This window comes from Triticum dicoccoides, chromosome 6A (genome assembly GCF_002162155.2).
Source record: "Triticum dicoccoides isolate Atlit2015 ecotype Zavitan chromosome 6A, WEW_v2.0, whole genome shotgun sequence".
NCBI classification, from domain to species: Eukaryota; Viridiplantae; Streptophyta; class Magnoliopsida; order Poales; family Poaceae; genus Triticum; species Triticum dicoccoides.
Window position 1 is genome coordinate 557,594,436 of NC_041390.1, and position 18,813 is coordinate 557,613,248.

The window sequence follows — 18,813 nt, forward strand, 5'->3', positions numbered from 1 at the left end:
TTGCTTTATTTATTTTATTTTGTGATTAACTTTACTATAAAAATAGTTTTTCCCTGTTTTTTTGATTTGTTTTTTGCATTATTTATTTTCTTTTGTTTTTTGCTTTAATTTTTAATTTTGTTTGCTTTTAGGTTAGCAAAATTATAAACTTTCTGTTAGTGGTTTTTAAATTTGAATAGTTAAAATTTGAATTCTTTGAAAATTGTTTGAATCACAAGTTTCTGATTAACTTACTAAAAAATGAGAATAGATGCGCTTATAGAGAAAACTTGATGCACTTCGTGTACAAAATGGACAATCACTTTCAAATAAACTCTGAAAAAGTTGAAAGTTGGGATTGTATCATAATTTCACCCACATAGCATGTGCATGTACAAAACGAACAATGGTAGCATGTTCGTGTGTTACAAAGTTGGCATGGTATCATCATAATAGTTACGGGAGAAAGTCTTCACTTTTTCTTCGTTTGTGTCATTTGCTTATTGCGTCGTAACCATGGATAATCTTCATTGTTTATCAGGATGCTTGGGTCAGTCTTGACATTGAAGGGAGGAATTTCATGAAACTTTTCATAATCTTCAGACATGTCTGTCTTGCCGTCCACTCCCAGGATGTCCCTTTTTCCTGAAAGAACTATGTGGCGCTTTGGCTCATCGTATGATGTATTCGCTTCCTTATGTTTTCTTTTTCTCGGTTTGGTAGACATGTTCTTCACATAGATAACCTGTGCCACATCATTGGCTAGGACGAACGGTTCGTCAGTGTACCCAAGATTTTTCAGATCCACTGTTGTCATTCCGTACTGTGGGTCTACCTGTACCCCGCCACCTAACAGATTGACCCATTTGCACTTAAACAAAGGGACCTTAAAATCAGGTCCGTAGTCAAGTTCCCATATGTCCACTATGTAACTATAATATGTGTCCTTTCTGCTCTCGGTTGCTGCATCAAAGCGGACACTGCTGTTTTGGTTGGTGCTCTTTTGATCTTGGGCGATCGTGTAAAATGTATTCCCATTTATCTCGTATCCTTTGTAAGTCAATATAGTCAAAGATGGTCCCCTGGACAACAAGTACAACTCATCACAAACAGTGTTGTCACCTCTGAGACGTGTTTCCAACCAACTGCTGAAAGTCCTGATGTGTTCACATGTAATCCAGTCGTCGCACTCCTCCGGGTGTTTGGAGCGCAGACTGTTCTTGTGTTCATCGACATACGGGGTCACCAAGGTAGAATTCTATAGAACTGTGTAGTGTGCTTGAGACCAAGAATATTCGTCCCTGTATATTATTGAGTCTCTTCCAAGAGTGCCTTTTCCAGTCAGTCTCCCCTCATACCGCGATTTAGGGAGACCTATCTTCTTAAGGCCAGGAATGAAGTCAACACAAAACCCGATAACATCCTCTGTTTGATGGCCCATGGAGATGCTTCCTTCTGGCCTAGCGCGGTTACGGACATATTTCTTTAGGACTCCCATGAACCTCTCAAAGGGGAACATATTGTGTAGAAATACGGGCCCCAGGATGACAATCTCGTCGACTAGATGAACTAGGACGTGCGTCATGATATTGAAGAACGATGGTGGGAACACCAGCTCGAAACTGACAAGACATTGTGCCACATCACTCCTTCTCCTTGGTATGATTTCTGGATCGATCACCTTCTGAGAGATTGAATTGAGGAATGCACATAGCTTCACAATGGCTAATCGGACGTTTCCCGGTAGAAGCCCCCTCAATGCAACCGGAAGCAGTTGCGTCATAATCACGTGGCAGTCATGAGACTTTAGGTTCTGAAACTTTTTCTCTGGCATATTTATTATTCCCTTTATATTCGACGAGAAGCCAGTCGTGACCTTCATACTGAGCAGGCATTCAAAGAAGATTTCTTTCTCTTCTTTCGTAAGAGCGTAGGTGGCAGGACCTTTATACTGCTTCGGAGGCATGCCGTCTTTTTCGTGCAAACTTTGCAGGTCCTCCCGTGCCTCAGGTGTATCTTTTGTCTTCCCATACATGCCCAAGAAGCCTAGCAGGTTCACGCAAAGGTTCTTCGTCACGTGCATCACGTCGATTGAGGAGCGGACCTCTAGGTCTTTCCAGTAGGGTAGGTCCCAAAATATAGATTTCTTCTTCCGCATGGGTGTGTGTCCCTCAGCGTCATTCGGAACAGCTAGTCCACTGGGACCCTTTCCAAAGATTACATAGTGTAAATCATTGACCATAGCAAGCACGTGATCACCGGTGCGCATGGCGGGCTTCTTCCGTTGATCTGCCTCGCCTTTGAAATGCTTGCCTTTCTTTCGACATTGATGGTTGGTCGGAAGAAATCGACGATGGCCCAGGTACACATTCTTCCTGCATTTGTCCAGGTATATACTTTCAGTGTCATCTAAATAGTGCGTGCATGCGTGGTATCCTTTGTTTGTCTGTCCTGAAAGGTTACTGAGAGCGGGCCAATCGTTGATGGTCACGAACAACAACGCCTTAAGGTTAAATTCCTCCTGTCTGTGCTCATCCCACGTACGTACACCGTTTTCATTCCACAGCTGTAAAAGTTCTTCAACTAATGGCCTTAGGTACACATCAATTTCGTTGCCGGGTTGCTTAGGGCCTTGGATGAGAACTGGCATCATAATGAACTTCCGCTTCATGCACATCCAAGGAGGAAGGTTATACATACATAGAGTCACGGGCCAGGTGCTGTGATTGCTGATCTGCTCCCCGAAAGGATTAATGCCATCCGCGCTTAAAGCAAACCATACATTCCTTGGGTCCTTTGCAAACTCATCCCAGTACTTTCTCTCGATTTTTCTCCATTGCGACCCGTCAGCGGGTGCTCTTAACTTCCCATCTTTCTTTCGGTTCTCACTGTGCCATCGCATCAACTTGGCATGCTTTTCGTTTTTGAACAGACGTTTCAACCGTGGTATTATAGGAGCATACCACATCACCTTCGCAGGAACCCTCTTCCCGGGGAGCTCGTCGTCAACATCACCAGGGTCATCTCGTCTGATCTTATACCGCAATGCACCGCATACCGGGCATGCCTTCAGATCCTTGTATGCACCGCGGTAGAGGATGCAGTCATTAGGGCATGCATGTATCTTCTCCACCTCCAATCCTAGAGGGCATACAATCTTCTTTGTTGCGTATGTACTATCGGGCAATTCGTTATCCTTTGGAAGCTTCTTCTTCAATATTTTCAGTAGCTTCTCAAATCCTTTGTCAGCCACAGCATTCTCTGCCTTTCACTGCGGCAATTCCAGTACGGTACCGAGCTTTGTGTTGCCATCTTCGCAATTGGGGTATAACCCTTTTTTGTGATCCTCTAACATGCGATCGAACTTCAGCTTCTCCTTTTGACTTTCGCATTGCGTCCTTGCATCGACAATGACCCGGCGGAGATCATCATCATCGGGCACATCGTCTGGTTCCTCTTGATCTTCAGCAGCTTCACCTGTTGCAGCATCATTGGGCACATCGTCTGGTTCCTCTTGATCTTCACCAGCTCCCCCCGTTGCAGCATCACCGTATTCAGGGGGCACATAGTTGTCATCATAGTCTTCTTCTTCGCCGTCTTCCATCATAACCCCTATTTCTCCGTGCCTCGTCCAAACATTATAGTGTGGCATGAAACCCTTGTAAAGCAGGTGGGAGTGAAGGATTTTCCGGTTAGAGTAAGACCTCGTATTCCCACATTCAATGCATGGACAACACATAAAACCATTCTGCTTGTTTGCCTCAGCCGCATAGAGAAACTCATGCACGCCCTTAATGTACTCGCGGGTGTGTCTGTCACCGTACATCCATTGCCGGTTCATCTGCGTGCATTATATATAATTAAGTGTCCAAATTAATAGAAGTTCATCATCACAATTAAACCAAAGTGCATACATAGTTCTCATCTAACAACATATAGCTCTCCAGAGCATCTAATTAATTAAACCATACATTGAAACTATGTAAAACATTTCAATGCGAAAACAAATGCGATCATAATCGCAACCAAGGTAACAATTGATCCAACGGCATAATGATACCAAGCCTCGGTATGAATGGCATATTTTCTAATCTTTCTAATCTTCAAGCGCATTGCATCCATCTTGATCTTGTGATCATCGACGACATCCGCAACATGCAACTCCAATATCATCTTCTCCTCCTCAATTTTTTTATTTTTTCCTTCAATAAATTGTTTTCTTCTTAAACTAAATTTAACCTCTCGACAATAGGGTCGGTTGGCATTTCCGATTCACATACATCCTAGATAAATAAAATCTATGTCACGTTGGTCGGCATAATTTTCATAAACAATAAATGAACCAATAGTTATAAAGATAATATACATACCACATCCGAATCATAGACAGGATGAGGGCCGACGGGGGCGGATACCAAAACCATCGCACTATATAAGATGCAATAATAAATGTAATAAAATGATACAAGTATCTATCTAAACATACAAGTAAGAATATTTTTCCTTTCAGAAAGAAGATAAGAACAAGAGGCTCACCACGGGGTGTCGGTGATGAGATCGGCGCGGGTGATCGACGACGGTGAAGACGGGGACGGGGCGTGACGGACCGCTAAATCTAGACAAATCTCGAGGAAAATGGAGCTTGGAGGTCGAGCTTCGACAGGAGAAAGCTTAAGTAGTGTGGCTCGGGCATTCCATCGAACACCTCATGTGCATAGGAGGTGAGCTAGAGCACCACAAAGCCCTCTCCCCCTCGGCCAGAGAAAAACAGAGCACTGGGGTGCTCTGCTCGCGAGCGAGGGGTATATATAGGCACCTCATTGGTCCCGGTTGGTGACATGAGCCGGGACTAAAGGGGAGCCTTTGGTCCCGGTTCAAGCCACGAACCGGGACCAATGGTGGTGGGCCAGGAGCGAGGCCCATTGGTCCCGGTTCATCCCACCAACCGGGACCAAAAGGTCCAGATGAACCGGGACCAATGGCCCATGTGGCCCGGCCGGCCCCCTGGGCTCACGAACCGGGACCAATGCCCACATTGGTCCCGGTTCTGGACTGAACCGGGACTAATGGGCTGACCCGGCCTGGACCAAAGCCCAGTTTTCTACTAGTGTGGCCGTTTCCGCTAGTGCATGGAGACCCAGTGCACTGGACGGCGCTGGCGGCGCGCTAGTCTGCTAGTGCACAACTCGTTGGCGTAGCACCAGCCCCTCCGTCGAGGGAAACACTGATGGAGGATGGCGGTGGGCTCGGACAACTTCTCCACACTTGCCGCCAGAGTTGATGGTGGCGAACTGAACCACGATGAGGCCGACGCCCTCTCCAAGGCTTCCGCTAGAGTAGATGGCGGTCAGACTCGGCCACAATGAAGTTGGCTCTCGGCGCTCTTCGTCGGAATCCGTCACAGAATACACAGCGGCGGGCTCGGCCATGATAAGTTTGTCCCTTAACGCTTGTCGTTGAGGTCGATGGCGTCGGGTTCAGGACGGTGGCCTCTCTGAGTTTGCCGTCAGGGGAGCCAACGTTAGGCTAAGCCAACGCAAGGCTAGCTCCGCGGCACTTTCTACACCAACACGGAACTCGCGTAAATACGACCATCTTCTACTTCACCTCAATGCTCGCCCGAGGCGTGGTGCCATCAACCATCGACATCATGGAGCTCGTCCAATGCGGGACACCTACACCGCCGTCCACACCCAGCCCATCGATGTTGAGGCACACCATCTACACCACCATCGACATGGAGCGCGCTTGCCAGAAGCGGGGCTTGGTCGACACTACCGTCCACGCGGAGGTTGGCCTGGGAGGGGTTTGGTCTACACCGCCACCAACGAGGAGCTTAGCCTGGGGTGGGGCTGGGTCTACACCGTCGTAGACATGTGCACACCCAGGCGGGGGCGTCGTCTGCACCGTCACCGACACTGAGCTCGCCTAAGGGTGTGCGCAGTCAACATCACCTTGGAGCTTGTCAAAGGCGGGTATGCCTTTTGCGCCTCTACCAACGCAGGGCGGCCAAGGCGGGTGCCGTCCACACTGCCGCCGATGTGGGGCTCCCTCGGAGTGGAATGTTGTCCACAACGCCTCCGACATGAAACATCGCCCGAATGCAGGTGCCATCTACATAGCTTCATAGCGCGCCCATGGTTGGTGTCCCCTATGTTCCGCCTCTAACATGGAGCTCGCCTGAAAGTTGGGCATCGTTCACACACCACCTCGAAGCTCGCCCAAGACGGGATAGCCTTTCTACACAGCCCCCAACCTAGAGTTTGCCCAAGCCAGGGCATCTCGTGGATACGGAGCTCTCCTAAGGCGAGACGCCGTCTACACTACTGCGAACCTGGAGCATGCCCAAAGCGACGCACCGTCTACGCCGCGTTGAACACATAGCCTGTCAAAGCCAGCGTGTCTGGCAGAGTCGGGGCTTGTCCATGGAAGAGTGTCATCTAGTACATCATTGTAACGGAGCCCATCCATTGATAGGAGTGGTTTACTCCTCCTCCAACATGGAGCTCACCCGAGGTGATCTGCAATCTGCGTTGCCGCCAACATGAAGGCCCCTAAGTTGGGCGCCGTCGAAGCAACCTCCAACATGGGGCTCGCCCAAGCTGGGGGCACCTATGTTATCGTTGCCATCGCAGGAGCCCATCCATGCTGGGTCATCGTGTACTCCGCTGCCGAGGAGGATATCCTTCTACACCATTGCCGAAATGGAGCCTACCCCATGGTGGGGCGCCGTCTACATTGCAGCCGACACAAGTCATTGTCGGGCATCGTTAATGCCGACTCTCAGCTCGGCGAGGATTTTTGGCTACACTGACACCGGACATCTCCCACATCTACCCCAACATCAACACCGATGCAAATCATCAACATCGTCTTAGAGTCGGCGAGGCGAAGCTGTACTCCACCGATATGTCTTTTCCCAATGAAGCAATCCATATCTTGCCAGGCACCGACGAGGCGAAGGCAAGTCATCTAGTCCGACCCTGACAAGGCGGACACCACCAGGCCGGGCATCGACGAGGCGAAGGCCACCCACTTCGTCATTGGACAATGACAAGATGGAGGGATACGGCTTAGTAGAGCCAGAGCGATGGGCGTACCGCTCTCCCTTCATTGCATTGCCACATCCCCATCATCTAGACCAAGCCAACGGAGTAATTGAAGCCTTCAACAAGATGCTCAAGGAGACATTGACAAGGTACCGGAGAGATTGCCATGAACGTCTCTTTGAGTCCTCGTGGGCGTACCGCATTACGGTCCGTACCCCAACACAGGCAACTCCGTTCTCTCATTGAGGGGAGTGAAGCGATCCTGACGCTGGAGGTCCAGCTACCCTCTTTGCGAGTGGCTATCCAATATGAGATCACCCATGCCGAACAGGTACAACTACGGTTTCAGGAGCTCGACGCCCTTGAAGAGGGGCGACTTCATGTCCGACAGAACCTGGAGCTTTACCGCCAGAATATGGTGAGAGCTTATGACAAGCTCGTCAAGCAACGCGTCTTCCAAAAAGGCGAGTTGGTCCTCGTGCTCAGGTGGCCCATCGTCGTGACGCACAAGACGAAGGGCAAGTCCGAGCCAAAGTTGGAAGGACCATATGTCATGGAGCAAGTCTACGACGGGGGAGCATACCAACTCGTCGATTCCCAGGGAGTCCAACCTATACCCCCAATCAACAGAAGATTCCTAAAAATATATTTTTCTTAAAATTTTGCCTCTTTTGTTGCCTTCCGGATTTCCATTGGGGAAACGTTTTCTGTGGGCTATCGGATCCATGATGCATTCTCCTTTGCATTTCGTGGATATATCTAGTTCTCCCCAATTTTTACGGACTAAGTCCAACAAAAAATGGCTTTCCCCTATCACACTACGCTATTGATTGAAGTTTCGGCTACCCTAGGACTTGTTGGAGGGCGGCACCATGTGTCAAGTTGCAGGTGGAACGGCTCCTACACCCACAATGCACGACACGTACCAGGTGTATGCTTCCGGAGGCAGTGGAGATGATTACTTGGGCACTTCTAAGTATTGAGACCCCATGCTCTTCATGTTTCCCGGGATGCCTCGTGTTCACAGAGGCACACACCCCAGGAAAGACTATAGGAAAAGATCATGGAGGGCTGCCTGACCCAACACAAGTTGGTTTAGTGCGTAGTCACATGGCAACCCTGGGGTGCGCCACCAGAAGCCCCAGATAAAGTGCTAGAGGGTTTTTCCTAGTCCAGAGAGGTGAATAGTTGCCTTCCAAGTTCCCAAGGTGGGTCCCCAAGAAATCCTGGAAGAAGAGTCCTCAAGAAGTTCGAGCCAAATGTCAAAGCAAGTCCATGAAGTCGGCGGCCAATCAATCATCCGCGTGAGCAATCAAAATAAAATTCCAAAAGTCCAAGAAGCAAATTCAAGAAAAAATCCCAACAGTCCAAGAAGCTGGCAAGTGTTCCCAAGTTGTAAGGAACCCACTGGAAGGAAGGCGGGAGGTAGCTGTTCAACACCCCTCAATATGCACGAAGAAAAATCGCCAAGCCGTTGTCCCAAAACCATTTGCCCTAAACCTACCATACCCAAGTCTCTGGGTGCATGGGGCATGTGCAGGGGGTATGTTGAGCTGTGGGGGCCCTCAGTATGAGGATGGGCTAGAGTATGAATTTATGTTGCCTCTCGGAAACATCCCGAAACACGGCGTCTTCATACACATACACCGAAGCTTATTTAAGTTGTTGAGTTGCAATCGTCAAGGTCTTTCGATGGTTCCCAGTGACATGTCCTTTGGCAGCCTTCTCGGATATCACGCCCAATAGCTGGTGTATAACGGGAAAGCCAACATTTTAAAAACCCGCAAACTTTTTTTTCCGCCTACTTTCATTTTGGTGTTTCTAGTTGTGCTCCTCCAACATCTTTGCAGCCATGGAGTATCGTTTCCTGTCATCGTCAACGGCATTCTGACGACAAACCACTACATCGAACTACATCATGGGTGTTTGGGGGTAGCAATACCGATGCGTCCATGACAACGCCGACGACACCCCGACAACCAATAGTCTACACCGACGGGCACAATGGGCGCCAGAAGGCAACACTTGCGCTCATGAAGTTGGCGCCGACGTGTCTCCGTGGCCCCGTCTTCAACACCAATGAAGCACTGGGGCAACATCAACCCCTCAAACATTCGTAAGGCCGATGGCATCCTGGCGTACCACCAGAATTGTCACGCCATGAGTGGTGTGACGATCCACTGAATGAAGGTTAGCTATCGACGGTCTACTGATGCCTCGCCTACATCAACACAAGAAGATCATGGGAGCAGTGCAACGCGCCAGTGCGGCCAGTGTGAATCTGTGAACCCTCCAATCAAGTCGGTTGACATTGTAGCAGCTAGACGATCGCGACGAAATTGGTAAATTTTGTATTTGTTTTCAGGACAAGGCATGATCTTTCGCCATGGAATGAAGACAGGATAGGGTTGCTTCGTTGGCTGGCATCGTGCATGTTATATGATCCAACAAGCTCCCCAGAGAATAAAAGTGTGGATGGAGATGCCTACACTAAATCACATCATTACTAACCAAACATCTTCAAAACGACGTGCACGCTCGTCACGAAGATATTATCTCCGAATTTACCCTCCAGGCTGCATATGAATAATGCGCCAAGAAAAGCGGAAAAAAGATATTCGTCGAGCCAAGCTCGATTTGCTTCGTACTCAAGCTCAACTCGATGAGGGGGCATTTGTTCGACGAGTTTTTATACACTATGGCATAAAATAATAATTTTTAATGAGTTTTTAGGGCAGGCTATATATGGAGGCAGGTTTGAACCGGAGCATGTATATACATATGTCCGTACATACGCGCTGGTGTACTGGTGCACGATAAAACTATGTACGTGCATATGGCCATGGATGTGTACACGCAATGCAAAGAGACCAAATACTAGTACTTCCATATTGCATGCGTTCAGAGCCAAGTTTAACATGCCATGCACGTAACTGGGTATGTATAAATACGCAAGCTTGCCCGCGTACATATCCGAATACTCATGCGTACATATTCAGGTATCTGCGGCCGGCGGCAAGCACGGGCGTATACATACGCAAATACCTGGTGCAACCCGACCAGCAGATGGATGGCATGGCCGGACGCTTACGTACAATCGGTAAGTTACAAAATTTTAGAAACAAAAGCAACCGTCTTGGTCTTCGATCATCTTGGAAAGGCATGCGTGCATAAACAAGGGATGTAGCAATTTATTTATTTTTCTTTGTTTGCGCAGGCATGCAAGCGTATTAGAAAAGAAGAGGTAAGATGGAAAGGAGACTTAAGATAGAATGTTTGGATCTTGCCGACCAAGCAAGCGGGCTTGCGCTCAATCGAGACGGCCTACGACCACCTCTATATAAAGGAGCACGCACGCACCAAGGGAGGAGAGGAAACTCAGGAAGGCCACCACATCCGCGGCACGCAGTGGGGCACAACCACAGGCGGTGGTGCGCTTGCCGGGCAGCACGCACACAGCCTGGCAGCACGCACACAGCCTGGCTTTGTCCGGCGATGGCAGCGTACGCGCGCCAAGGCACGCGGACGCATGTCAGCCACGGCGGAGCATCCACGAAGGAACACATCCATGAGGAGGTGTGCCATGACGATCGGACGATGTAGCTTCCTCTACGGTACATGTGTATCGTTTCTCTATTTCAGGTACAGGTGCAACGACGCAACACAAGAACGGGAGCACGGTATCTCGCCGAGCCCTGGCGGTAGCGTCGAGGAGAAAGGACGCACCCATGGCGGCAGCGACGAGGCAGCCGTGATGTACTGACTAGAGGGACCAGATCAAGATATCTCATGCAGAAGAGAAGAACTCACGTTGCGGACGTGCCGACGGTGACGGCAGTGGCAGCATACACACTCAGAAGAAAGACACATCCAGCCGAGAGAGATGCGCCGCGGCTGCGCTCGCGGCGAGAGGACGCGGTGGCGACAGCGTACCCGTTCGAGCTCGAAGATGTGGTGACGACGACAACAACACACCCGAGACTGCAGGCATGCGGTGCATGCATGTGCCATCGCCAACATGCCCTCTTCGTTCCTTTTCTATGGTCTTTTTCTTACCAGGTTCATGGTGAAGGAACGACACCGTCGCAGGATGAACCACCGTTAATTTGTTCGCCTCCGGAGAAGAGACCGAGGCGGCTGCGTCCAGAAGAACACGATGTGACTCCACAGAGGCAGTGGATGAAATCAGAGGAGCGCAGCGTCGCCCTCAGACACACACCTATGGACGGCGAGGAAGCAGCCCATCCTCTTTTTCATGTACAGGTGCAACGGAGAGAGCGGACGACACATCCCAACAGCGCTCTTCTCATACCAGGAGGAATGGAGGTGGCAGACAATGCGTCTAGAGAAGAAGGCCGTGGATGAAGCGAAGCTCGTCTTCTACCAAGTGCAATGGAGGCGGTGGATGGCGCGCCCAACGGAGATGACTCGGGAGCAGCCTGAGCTCGCCAACAACATAGCCCAGCCTCTAGCTCCTTTGAAGGTCTACCATGTCAGCGGCGTACAGGACCACGACGAACAGGTTCATGGTGAACGGGACACCGGCGTACAGGTTTTACACCATGCTTCTAGGAGGAGACGGCGTGGCGGAACCGAAGCTCGCAACGACGTAGCCCAAGTCAAGTCCATGGCGAATAGGTCTCTCGGGTGCACAAGTCTATGGCGTCCCAATCGCAGTGGGGCGCTTTGGTTTCCAGTGGAGACGACGTGGTCGAACCGGAGCTCGCTACGATGTAGCCCGAGACAAGTCCATTGTGAGCATGTCTCTCTGATGCACAGGTCCATGGCGCTCCGACCGCGGTGTACAGATCTGGCGCTTTGGTTTCCGGTGGAGACGACGCGGTCGAACCGGAGCTCGCGACGACGTAGCCGGCGACAAGTCCATGGCGAACAGGTCTCTCCGGTGCACAGGTCCTCGGCGAACAGGTCATCGGTGCACAGGTCCATGGCGCCCCGAACAGGTCATGTGCGTTGCTTCCCGGAGGAGACGACATGGCGGAGCCGGAGCTCGCAACGACGTAGCCTGAGACAAGTCCATGATGAACAGGTCTCTCCGGTGCAGAGGTCTACGACGTTTCGATCATGGTGCACAAGTCTGGTGTCTTGCTTCCCGAAGGAGACGACGTGGCGGAACCGGTGCTCACGACGATGCAGCCCGAGACCAGTCTCACCTATGAAAGCGCACCCACCATGGCGAACAGGTCCTTGGCGTACAGGTCTCGGCGTGCTACTTGTCTCGGTAAACCACCGAATACGGCGTTTAGTCGAGACGAGGCACCCACCATGGCGGACAGGTCCTCGACATATAGGTCTCGATGTACAGGTCCATGGCGTCCCCAGCATACGGGTCCCCTTTCGGTGTAGCACCCACCCAAGGCAATAAAACCACTACAACATCTCCTCACGAGTTCGTCGGGCGGCGTCCTTGACAAAACAGACTGCCATAGACTTGGCGTACAATCAAGTGAGATGCACCCATCACGGCGCACAGGTCATTGGTGAACAGGTCCCGGCGTACAGGCCCACGGCGTCGCCGATGTACAGGTCCCCTTTCTATGGCCATGTGAGGTGGCATCCTTTGCCTTGGCGGACCGCCGTAAACTCGGCGTCCAGCCGAGACAAGGTGCCAATTACATCGGCATTGCCGATACGAGTGAGCGTTGGTTTTACACCAACGCCGGTCTCCATAAGAATACTCCCGCGAGGCAACCCCTTGCATACACGACGAAGCCGCTACGTCGTCAAGAAGTCCGAGCTGTGCAGGACCCATGCAACTTCAACACCGACTAAATCAACGTTGTCAAGACCGACGAGGCGCGACGGCGAGGGCGAATGTGGCCAGCACGAAGCCATGTTTTGAGCGGCACGTGTACCGACGAGGACACGGGCTTTGCCACCGCCCACACCACACACACACACACCATCATCATCATGCATGGAGAACGCGAAGCGAAGACGACGAAGACGACCACACGGCTTAATCGGAGGTATCTCGCGGAGCAACCCGCGGGAGTAATTAACCGGGAGCTTTTCGAGGCCCCGGGAACCAGGAGACCGCACATCGTCATAGTCAGGCAGGCGGCGCTAGTAGGCCACGGAGCGCGACCATATTTTATGGGATCTTGTAATTTTGTTCATCCAAAGAGATAAATGAAATACTTGTTTCATGTATCACTTTTCTTTGTGTACTACGGTACACTGGCACGTCCTCATTTTTTCTTTTTCCCCGGCACATGAGAGAAATACATACTCCTTCTCTTCCCTTCTCCCGGAGTGCTATAAGATTTTTCTCGTGTCAAACACCTATTTATTCCATGATACTTGTTACGTCTCATATTGTATTGTTTTACATGCTTGTGTGCTATATAAATCATGTACATCTTGTAATGTAAGGTGAAGCATAATGGTATTCGTTTGATCATAATTATGTTGTGATTCATTTTGATGCTTTGTGGGATAAGGTCATGTTGTTGTTGCAGACATTTGTTGTGTTTAATTTATTTTTTCAAAAGCATAACAAATAGTCAAATTAGCGGAAACATAACCCAGTTCAGCATCATATGTAATTATCCATCTTGACGAACTCGCAATGTTATGCTAGCTAGCATTAACGATCAAATATGTGACACTTGAATTAAATGTTATGCAATGAATAATAAATTTGTTAACAGATCCGTAAGACAATTAGGTCACATAATATTGCACAATATTATAGAGCTAATGCAGAACAGGCTCGCTAATCTTTGAGTTACTGTTTACCTCATGTGGCAAGTATTATTGGTTGGCAGGTACTTTTTAGCTTTTCTCAAGCTATATTGTCAACTTAAAACCAGGACGCTACTTGAGAAAGTTGTTTACGCCAACGCGACTGGTAATTTTCAGGCTTCAGCGGATCAAACCGTTCGTGCTGGCGTCCCTCCAGGCAGGACAGATGACCGAAACCCGCCCCAAATCAAAAGCGTTGGGGGCAAGATTATATAAGTGCAAATGTCGCGCCTTCGGCACGACTGCATGAGACCAGAAGTGCAAATAAGAGTTTTCAGGGCTAGCTGAGTACTTCAGTACAAAATACCATTTCTTTACAACATCTCCGAAATCTACCAAGATTCCTGACTTTTCAGGAAACAAATCGGTACAGTGTTGGGAGAAAAGATATGAGAAGGTGAATACTGCAAGTGGAATCATCGACACAAAATAATACATTCAGACGATACAATACATCTCTCAGCAGGGTCTTCTTTTGTCCACTTTCAAATGATGGATGTTGAACCATCTCTTCCTGCGAAGACGCTCTTTAGGTTTCTTTTCTTTTTTATTAGGGCCCTCTTCATCGCTCACTGATGCCTCCATCGTCGTCGGACTCTTAGATTTCTTCTCTTTTCTTACACTTTGGTCATCGTCACTTTTGGACCCTTTAGAGGATGTTTTCCCTTTGCTGTCACTGGAACTCCGCTTTAGAGTTGGGCTGTTGGTGTAGGATGCATGAATGGCATTCCTTTCGTTGAGAAGCTCATCGATCTATGCAAGAACATGATGTGAGAACAAGGCAAGGAACAAAAATAGATGTTCCACAAATACACGTACCGTTTGCATTTCTTGAGCATATCTGCTGGTCATTTCGGTGAACTTTGCTAAAACCTGCCAATTCCAACTCTTAATAATGATGTGTTTTCACTTAAAAGGCTGTTTCCGTAGAGAATCTGCAAAAGGTAGGGCATACCTCTCTATACTCTGACTCAAATTTAGACAGCTCGGACCGTTTTGCAAGTATCTTTGCCTCCACGCTTCGTAGCTTCTCCTTTTCGGTGGAAAAGGGTTCAACACATACAACCTCTAAGGTATAGGTTGCACTTTTGAAGAAATTATCACCTAATGGACCAAATGCTTTATATAAGCCTGTACATGTTTGCCATGGATAATTTTACAGGAAGTAACATAAAAGTGGCATACCATAAACAGCAAAATAATGGGTCCCTTCTTTCAGTTCATTAACTTCGCATGGTTGAAAACCATCCAATCTCTTAAAGAATGCACTATCGGGATCTTTTGCAGCAGCAGCCTGGAAATGATTGGAGCTTGTCAAGAGGCAACCCAACAAAGAAATAAAAGGATAGACAACAAGACACTATTTGTATACTCACTGAATTATTATGTTCAAAACGGTACACAGGAAAGCCAAGAAAGAACATCCCAGCAGAAGTAACTTTCCCGGTCTTTCCACTATCTTCCTGCAAGACTGGTAGACGTCAGCTGACATAATGCTCAAAGCCTCAAAAACTAGCGCACTGAAAATTATAAAATGGACTAACACAAGCATACTACCAAGGCATTATGCAATCCAAATTTGACTACTCCAATCACACTAGAAGATCTGGTTAGGCCTGAGAAAGCAACATGTGCGTAAATGCCTGGATTTAACCAAGCTTCTGGATGGGGGATAGGATCACAAAAAGACTTTGTTAAGGTTTAGGCCATTCACAGAACGCAGCTTCTCAGTAGGATTATGTTGTAAGATTATGCTGGTGTCCCTACAGAGTACAGACATACAGTCCATATCTAAACTTGAGATGATGTTGGCGGACATATCTGACATTTACATGAATTAGCAAAATGCAATACTTTAAGTTCCCTAATTATACCGAGGTGAGGGAAGTTCCAACCACATCAACAAAGTAGAGATTCTGGGCTTCACAAGCTCCAATTATTACAATGCACAAGCTCAAGTTCAAAAATTCACACAAGGAAACATTAACACAAGGAGGGTTGTAACGAAACATAGTTGTATGCAATAAATGTCAGATAGTCTTCTGGACTATTTGACACACATGGAATAATGCACCGACACCCATGATTAGAATGTCTTCTGGACTATTTGACACACCCTTTTCAGTAAGAAGCGGAGATTTAGGGAAGATAAAAAGCTGATGGCAAGAAACAAATCATGCATTTTGACAATTCATGCTTGGTAAGGAAAAACTAGTTACAAAGAGAAGCAATGTTCTTATTTGGTAAGGCCTAAAGCGAGCACCCAAAGCCTTAACGCCTAAGCGATAACTAAGTAAGGCGGGCAAAATTGTGAGGAGCTGCCAGCGTGCGCGTGCTTTGCCGCCTAAGCGTCCAAGGCAGGACGTCTTAAAAATAGTGAATAGAAGAAAATGCTGGAAATTACGTTTGTTTGGACAAAAAAATGATAAGCCAGATAAACATACCTGTAAAGCAAGGCTTAACCCACCGTTTTCTTCAGGTTCAAAATAAAGCAACTGAAAGTAAAAAAGACCTGCCTTAGAAAAAAGTACTTGTTCATGGGAGGAGACCCGAAAATTTGCCAAACTTACAGTGCAATAATACAAAATACTATGTACTGTGTACTTGATTATTTGAAACGTGATTATTCAGTGTCATGATAATCTCAAGAGAAACGACCAGTTATATGTCTTCTTGAGATGGTGCACATATCAGCAGTGGCGGAGCTACCACAAAAAAACTGGGCGGGCCAGATAGTACAAACTGTGCTACCATGTTAAAAATCAGTACATTATTGTAGGCTGGACTTCATGTAAAATTATTTTTGCTTTAACCCTGGGCAGGCCATGGCCCTTTTGGCCTTGCCAGTGCATATCAGTATATCACCACAAATTTCTTAACACTCAGAGTGCAAAAGTTAACCAGAAAAGAACAGATAAGTTAGTTGACTTATCCGAGTGCAATAATACAAGTAACAGATGGCGAAGCTTCTCAGCCAAAGTAAGGTAATGGAGTAGTTAAGTTATCAAATGAACGTGACAGATAGATGCTAACGACGAGTTTGCAACTAACCTTGAATTTACTTTTAGCAGTTGAACGAACCCTACACACTAACCCCAATTTGGCTTCTTCTTCCGTTATGTCCACTGAATAAAAATGAGCTGATTGTTTTTCCACCTGCCAATGTGTTCAATCTAAAATATTACTCACTCGACAAAAAGAATGCATGGAGATGAAACGAAGGCGGGTAGTTGCCAACCTTCCTGCATACGGATTTGCCCAGATGAAGCTGAGCAATCTCCACCGAGCCATTCAATGCCTCCTCTAAAACTGTTGCCGAAACTGTGGTTTTGATTGGTACTCCTAGCTTGCTGCACAAACACAACTATCACTACATAACCTCATAACCAGACAAATATTAGAGAATAAAACAGCGTATTCTGAACAAGTTACCTAAACAGAGCAGCAAACATTGTATTTACAGTGTTGAGACTTGATAGGTCCAGCTCTAATTCATGACTATCTGCTTCGATGGCCTGCATGGCAACAAAAGCATTAGTCACATGAGAAACAAGCAACTCAAACTACTCAAATCAAGCCATGTATCACCTCGAATCCAGAGGAATCATACTGCCGCCTTTTTTCAGGATCTGAGAGGATGTTGTAAGAGAATGTGGCTTCTTGGAACTTCTCAGAGGCAACCGGGTCGTCTGCATTCTTATCTGGATGGTACCTTCAGGGCAAGCATTAACAGAAAATTACTCAGGCCGCTGCATTATTGCCCTTCGTCAAACTATTACTACTAAACAAGCTAGCTGAGAGCTACTGAATTATAAAGACATCCTGGTCTGGTCTTAACAAGCGATTAAAAAAGGTCCCAAGAAATTGTGTGTGTCGTTGTGAGAAGCGGCAAATTCATCCGAAATTAGCTAACGTTCCCATAGCAGGAGCAAATTTGATATGAATTACGCTATACCCAGCACAAATTTTAGCAGTTGGTATCATCCTGGCTAGCTGGCTGACTCGTGAGGAGCACAACAAGAGCGCGAGGCCAAATCCTGGAGCTTGACTTACTTGAGGGCCATGCGGCGGAAGGCGCTCTTGATCTCCTGCTCCGTGGCATTGCGCCCCACCCCCAGCACCTCGTACGGGTCCCTCCTCTGCGCCGCGGCGCCGGCCGCCGACGCGGCCGAGTCCCCCTTGTTCTCCGACTTGAACGACCCAAACTTGGGGCCCGCCATGGACCCGCCTCCACACCCTACGAACAGGGAAACCCTAACCCCGGGCCCACACGGCAGCAGAAGCCGCAGCAGCTCGCTCAGATCTTACAGCAGCGGCGGCGGCGGCGAGGAGCGCGCGCGCCGACCACCCGCCGCGGCCGTCCGCAGCGGCGACGGCGGCTGGATGGAGCGCCGGAGGGGCAGGCCCTAGGGATTTCGCCGGCGGCGGGGGCTGGCCAGCTCCAGCAGCTGCTAATTTGGGACGGTGGCGAGGCGAGGCGAGGAGAGGAGCGGAGAAGGGATGGCGACGAGGCGAGGGCGAGGAGGGAGAGGCGATAGGGAGGGGCGAGGACGAATTATTTAGGGGCCGGCATGCGGGGCCCGTCGGGCAGTGGGCCGCCTTGCCTCGTCGGACCGGGGCCTTGCCGGCCGGGTTACCGTGTCCCGGTCTCGGTCGCGCTCCGGGTCCAACCGTTGGCGAGTCCGCGGAGCCGATTTGAATGGCTCGACGGGCCCGCGCACGGTGGGGCACACGCGTGAGTGACGGGGTTAAGTACCCCAAAGGTGACAGGTGTTGTTGTGCGTCCGGTGACAGGTGGGGCCGTGTGAGCGCATGCTTCGGGTCAGCTGACGCAGACTTTCGAAAAACGTTAAATCGTTTGACTTTTCACTTTCATTCACCCCAGAGGAAAAGTATCGGATACCTTGGGAAATATCACATCCAAAAGAAAAAAATTATAAACCTTGGGAAATTTAAGTTTGATTGAATTGCATGGAGCCTTCTTTTTTCCTAAGCGGCGGCTAGGGTATACATACAACTA

At 48.7% G+C, this 18,813-nt stretch overlaps 1 protein-coding gene across 1 annotated transcript; it reads right to left on the reverse strand.

The window, feature by feature from the left end:
* Positions 1 to 14,048: 14,048 nt before the first annotated feature.
* LOC119317894 (chaperone protein dnaJ 16-like) lies at positions 14,049 to 18,427 on the reverse strand. Its single transcript, XM_037592394.1, has 11 exons — positions 17,847 to 18,427; positions 17,382 to 17,505; positions 17,226 to 17,308; positions 17,032 to 17,143; positions 16,845 to 16,949; positions 16,238 to 16,288; positions 15,170 to 15,256; positions 14,979 to 15,087; positions 14,749 to 14,897; positions 14,613 to 14,666; positions 14,049 to 14,546 (listed from the first exon to the last, which is right to left on the reverse strand). The coding sequence occupies exons 1-11, from the start codon at positions 18,011 to 18,013 to the stop codon at positions 14,253 to 14,255; spliced, it is 1,335 nt and encodes a 444-aa protein (XP_037448291.1). The 5' UTR covers positions 18,014 to 18,427; the 3' UTR covers positions 14,049 to 14,252.
* Positions 18,428 to 18,813: the final 386 nt, after the last annotated feature.